The sequence below is a fragment of the Larimichthys crocea genome, unplaced genomic scaffold (genome assembly GCF_000972845.2).
Source record: "Larimichthys crocea isolate SSNF unplaced genomic scaffold, L_crocea_2.0 scaffold532, whole genome shotgun sequence".
In the NCBI taxonomy this organism is placed as follows: domain Eukaryota; kingdom Metazoa; phylum Chordata; class Actinopteri; family Sciaenidae; genus Larimichthys; species Larimichthys crocea.
The window spans coordinates 384,965-390,736 of record NW_020856961.1 but is presented as its reverse complement, the minus strand read 5'-3'; the positions used below and the strand labels follow the sequence as shown (position 1 = coordinate 390,736).

The following is a 5,772-nucleotide window of genomic DNA, read 5'->3' as shown; positions in this document are numbered from 1 at the left end:
GAGATGTTCTCCTCCTGAAGATGTTCTCCTCCTGAGATGTTCTCCTCCTGAAGATGTTCTCCTCCTGAGATGTTTTCCTCCTGAAGATGTTTTCCTCCTGAAGATGTTCTCCTCCTGAGATGTTCTCCTCCTGAAGATGTTCTCCTCCTGAAGATGTTCTCCTCCTGAAGATGTTCTCCTCCTGAAGATGTTCTCCTCCTGAAGATGTTCTCCTCCTGGTGTTGTGGGTGCAGTCTGAGGTGTAGAGGGTGAAGAGGAAGGTGGAGATCACCTGTGCAGCAGAGCCCATGTCAGACTGAAGCCTAAAACACACAGCATGCAGAGCGGCTGCGTACTCCGCCGTCCACTCACACTAATCCGTTTGTGATGCTCAGGTGTGCTCAGGTGCGTCTCCGCCGGACACCGAGCTTCACGAGATCTCGTGACTTCACGCATAATCACGTGATATTTCCGGCTGTAGTCTCTCTGACTCCTGCGATGACATTCCACGCCACATCTTTTTTCTGGTGTCTTTATAAAAAGGATGTGAGGTGTCATCAATGATTACACCTGAAAACCCCTCACCTGTTGACTTCAGGTCGGCCCCGCCCATTATGACGTGTTCTTGTAATGAAACTCGATCCGCGGTGAACACGGAGTATTTTATTTTGTATTTTGTAGCTGATTTCCTGCTCTGTGCTGAGTTCATGCTCCGGCTCCGTAACAACAGAAGCTCTGTGTGTGTTGCGGAGGCTGCCGGACGCTGTGAGAGCTGACACACTGACTAACATGGAAACGTTCCACATGCAGTGTGTTTCAGGCTTCACCTGCTCAGGTGAAGAGTCTGTCCATCAGCCACGTTCTCCACCTTCACTGTGAGCAGTGACGTGATGGTGTCAAAGGCAGTGGAGAAGTCACATGACCCTCAGCGCTCCTCTCTGCCTCTCTCTCTTCAAGTGGCCAAAAAGGCCAAAACAAATCTTAAGAGTGTGTGTGTGTGTGTGTGTGTGTGTGTGTGTGTGTGTGTCACAGGATCAAAGAGCTGTGTCAGCAGTTTCCTCACGGCATCACAGATCAGGTGATTCAGAACGACATGCCTCACCTGGAGCCTCAGCAGAGAGCCATGGCCATCAACAAGCTGCTGTCATTGGTCAGTCTGATGACGATGATGATGTCACTGTGTTTCTGCTCTCACTGATTGGTTTGTTGTTGATGATGTCATGTTCACCTGCCCAGGGTCAGCTGGACCTGCTGAGGAACAGTTCAGGTCTCCTGTACAGAATGAAGGACACTCAGAGCACCAGGTAAACACACCTGACACACACACACACACACACACACACACACACACACACACATATTTCTGGTCACCATGTGTCCAGAGGGAGAATCTGACACTGCATGAATCAAATCAATGTGTGTTAATGTTCGACACGTCCAAGAATCAGCACCAACAGCACATCCACCTCTTGTTGAAGAGGTTCTAGAGATTCCAGTGGGTTGTTGTGGTCAGCCGGTTCCTGTCGGTCTAGTGGTCATTTAAGAGGTTAGGCGGAAAGTTCTGTTGGACAGTGAGGAGATCCTAGGTCCTACTTTATTGATGAAGGTCTTGAAGCTTGAATGTTTTCGTGGTTCTTTAAGAGTTTCCTGTGGCTGCTTCGGAGGTTCAGTGGGTCCTTTTAGATTTTAAAGAGGTTCTTGTGATCTTTAAGGAGGTTCTGGTGGTTCTTCAGGGGATTTTAGGGGTCCTGTTGAAACTCGATGGAAGAGTTTGACCTCCATCAGTTCCTGTTAGAACCGAACCGAACTGTACAGGTCTGCCTTAACGTACCACGCCGTCGTCTTTCAGGGTGACTCGCCTTGTAACTTGAGATCCAATGAGGTCGTGTATTTTCAAACCGCTGACTCATTTTCCTGTTCCTCTGTTTCAGTAAGATGAAAGGTTCAGACAACCAGGAGAAGCTGGTCTATCAGATCATTGAGGACGCCGGAAACAAAGGTAACATCAGGTCCGACTGACCAACCTGAGCGAACACCAGACGTTAGTTAGAAACATGTGAATCTGAAGTGCTGCAAAGTGTGGTTCTGTGCTGCAGGCATCTGGAGCAGAGATATCCGCTTTAAGAGCAACCTTCCTCTGACTGAGATCAACAAGATCCTGAAGAACCTGGAGAGCAAGAAGCTCATCAAAGCCGTCAAATCTGTTGCTGTGAGTTTAAAACTGTTCCCGATCAGCTGATCGCCATGGAGATATGAGGTGCCCGTCTGACATGTTTGTCGTGTGCAGGCGTCAAAGAAGAAGGTGTACATGTTGTACAACCTGCAGCCGGACCGCTCAGTGACGGGGGGGGCCTGGTACAGCGACCAGGACTTTGAGTCCGAGTTTGTTGAAGTTCTGAACCAGCAGTGCTTCAAGTTCCTGCAGAGCAAGGTACAAAACACTTAATACACATCAACCGAGAAGGAAGAAAAAGTGATTGAAGATGAAATGAACCACGTGTGTGAACCTCCACGAATACTTTGACCCTGAATAGACTCATCCAGACCAGCAGGTGGCAGCAGAGTCATAGTGAACTCATAGTGGGTCATGAGGGCGGGGCCTGGTCATGAGGGCGGGACTGGTCATGAGGGCGGAGCTGGGTCATGAGGGCGGAGCTGGGTCATGAGGGCGGGGCTGGGTCATGAGGGCGGGGCTGGGTCATGAGGGCGGGGTTTCTGATGTATTTCAGGTCTCCAGTTTAAGTTGTGATTAGTGAAACGCTGTCCAACCTTATCCTTGGTACCACTTCCTGTTGGACATGATGACAAGTTCATGGTCCAATCCTGTGTTTTGGCCGTCACATGACCGTCACATGACCGTCACATGACCGTCACATGACCGTCACATGACCGTCAGACTGGACTGTGATTGTGTGTCCAGGCTGAAGCAGCGAGGGACAGCAAACAGAGCCCCATGGTTCAGAGGAACAGCTCCTTCGCCACCTCGCATGAAGTCTGGAAGTACATCTGCGAGCTGGGAATCAGCAAGGTGATGCTCTCTGCCCCGCCCCTTCTATGACATCACACACCTGTCAGCCAGGACGACCTGCTGATCACACGTGGTCTAAGTGACTGACGGGGACAGAGATCTTTGACGATGATCCAGTCTTGTCTTGTCTCCGTCAGCCACTTGGTCCAGGTGGACGAATCAGAGTGTCCTCTGAGCTGTCACAGATTGATTGACAGGTGTTTGTCTTCAGGTGGATCTGTCCATGGACGACATCGAGACCATCCTGAACACGCTGATCTACGACGGGAAGGTGGAGATGACCATCATCGCTGCCAAGGAGGGAACGGTGGGCAGCGTGGACGGACAGATGAAGCTGTACCGCGGTGTTAACTCCGTCATCCAGCCGACCGGCCTGGTCAGGACGCCCTGCGGACTCTGCCCGGTAACAAGCGTGTGATTGGTTCTGAAGGACCACCTGACAGGTGTTCCTGTGTCCTGACATCCTGTTCTGTCCCCTCAGGTGTTTGACGACTGTCACGAAGGTGGAGAGATCTCTCCGTCCAACTGCATCTACATGATGGAGTGGTTGGACTTCTGACGGCTCATCAGATCTTCAGTTTATTTTTTATTTATCACAAAGTTTAATAAAAGTTCAAAAATCCAACGTGTTGATTTGATTCATTGGCGTCCAGAAGATGGCGCCGGCTCGACGTCGTAACCACGGATTTAAATGTGATTTTAATCTGGTTTACCCGAATGTACAGCACAGAGGCCTGGAACAAACAGCAATATACAGAAAATATGTACACGTATCCTGCTGCCTCTTTGCCAGTCTGAAGCCACGGGACAGGTTGGCTCTGGCTGATCTCAGACCAGCCTCATCACCTGCTCGGACAGCACCTGTGGACTCCCCTGTCAGCCATGGCTTCTGGTTGGCCTGTACAGTGATGGTCTTGGTGTCCGTGCCATCGTCGACGCATTCACTGACGTAGGCAGCGTCTGAATCCTCCTGGAGGTTGATGTGATGGTTGTAGGTGGCTGCCTGCTTCAACATGACCCAGTCTGTCCACACCTGTACCTGTATGCAGGCAGCACAGGCATGAAGATGGGGGAGGCGTGAGGCCTTTAACCTAGTTTAACTTTGGACAACGTCCGTGTCTGAAGTGAAGCCACAACCTGCAGTTCCTCTAACGTCCACCTGAGGCTGGCTCCAGAAGTGAGTCAGTCTCCATAAGTCCCCATGTCCAAATGTCCAACTTCACAGCAGAAATAAACATGTTTACAGCCTGGTACAAAAAACAGTTTTGGTCTCTGTAGCTAATTTCCCCGTTCATGACAACTGTACTGAGGGTGAATTTATATACAACTCACCTGTTCACATTATATTAAGGCTTAAAGTTATGCAGGGTTAAGAGCGTGGACGCTTTGATTGACAGGTGGGTGTTACAGAGACTACGTCCAGGTTTTAGACAGTCTGTGACAGTCTCAGAGACTACGTCCAGGTTTTAGACAGTCTGTGACAGTCTCAGAGACTACGTCCAGGTTTTAGGCAGTCTGTGACAGTCTCAGAGACTACGTCCAGGTTTTAGACAGTCTGTGACAGTCTCAGAGACTACGTCCAGGTTTTAGGCAGTCTGTGACAGTCTCAGAGACTACGTCATGGATGTTGTTGGTGCAGATTCGACAGACATGGAGGTTCCACATGAACACGATCAGAAGCAGAATACTGAGCTCGAATGTGGACGTGGCCTCATGTTACAGACTCGATGAGATCGATGTGCTGACAGGCGGCCGTGCACTCAGGTATGATGCACTCTGAGTGTGTTCATCCAATCACAGCGCTCGTTAGGCCTCAGTGTTTCCATCAGACATCGTTAAAGCTCCATCTGCCTCTAATGGACTCTGTGCTGACCGTCAGCATGGCTCACTTTACACAGCAGCAACACTCAGACAGTGTCTCCTGTCGACCAATCAGACAGCAGCAACACTCAGACAGTGTCTCCTGTCGAACATAAATGACGGAGTAAAGACTACACTACCCATGAGCCTCAGCAGCATCGTCCCTTGACAGCAGCTGAGTGGTAAAGATTGCAGGTCCAGTAAGCTTGTTAATAATTAATCAGCTCTGACTCTGCAGAAATTGAGCCACGCCCACTGTGTGACATCCCGTCCTGGTATCAGCCAGGTGGGCCGGGCCGGGTCAGGTGGCTGGAATGACGCCGACACAGGAAGTGCAGTTCAACATGTTTGCCTCCAGACATGAGCTAGCATCAGTGTGCTAAGATAACATGTTAGCCACCTGAACCCACAAAAACCTGGACGTAGTCTCTGAGACTGTCACAGACTGCCTAACACCTGGACGTAGTCTCTGAGACTGTCACAGACTGTCTAAAACCTGGACGTAGTCTCTGTGACTGTCACAGACTGTCTAAAACCTGGACGTAGTCTCTGAGACTGTCACAGACTGTCTAAAACCTGGACGTAGTCTCTGTAACACCCACCTGTCAGTCAAAGCGTCCCCGCTCTTAACCCTGCATAACTTTAAGCCTTAATATAATGTGAACAGGTGAGTTGTATATAAATTCACCCTCAGTACAGTTGTCATGAACGGGGAAATTAGCTACAGAGACCAAAACTGTTTTTTGTCCCAGGCTGTAAACATGTTTATTTCTGCTGTGAAGTTGGACATTTGGACATGGGGACTTATGGAGACTGACTCACTGCTGGAGCCAGCCTCAGGTGGACGTTAGAGGAACTGCAGGTTGTGAGAGGAGAGGAGAGGAGGGGGCAGTGCGGATTCTTTC

The 5,772-nt window shown here is 49.9% G+C and overlaps 1 protein-coding gene across 1 annotated transcript; it reads left to right on the top strand.

Moving 5' to 3' along the window:
- Positions 1-983: 983 nt before the first annotated feature.
- polr3f (polymerase (RNA) III (DNA directed) polypeptide F) lies at positions 984-3,632 on the top strand. Its single transcript, XM_010751279.3, has 8 exons — positions 984-1,129; positions 1,216-1,283; positions 1,911-1,978; positions 2,076-2,188; positions 2,267-2,410; positions 2,900-3,007; positions 3,219-3,410; positions 3,489-3,632. The coding sequence occupies exons 1-8, from the start codon at positions 1,073-1,075 to the stop codon at positions 3,564-3,566; spliced, it is 828 nt and encodes a 275-aa protein (XP_010749581.3). The 5' UTR covers positions 984-1,072; the 3' UTR covers positions 3,567-3,632.
- The last annotated feature ends 2,140 nt before the right edge of the window (positions 3,633-5,772 follow it).

Bases quoted from the DNA above. Each gene is read 5' to 3' on its own strand.
- polr3f (XM_010751279.3), top strand. From the start codon at position 1,073: ATGCCTCACCTGGAGCCTCAGCAGAGAGCCATGGCCATCAACAAGCTG. The intron at 1,130-1,215 runs GTCAGTCTGATG...TCACCTGCCCAG, and splicing joins TCAACAAGCTGCTGTCATTG to GGTCAGCTGGACCTGCTGAG. The intron at 2,411-2,899 runs GTACAAAACACT...TTGTGTGTCCAG, and splicing joins TCAAGTTCCTGCAGAGCAAG to GCTGAAGCAGCGAGGGACAG.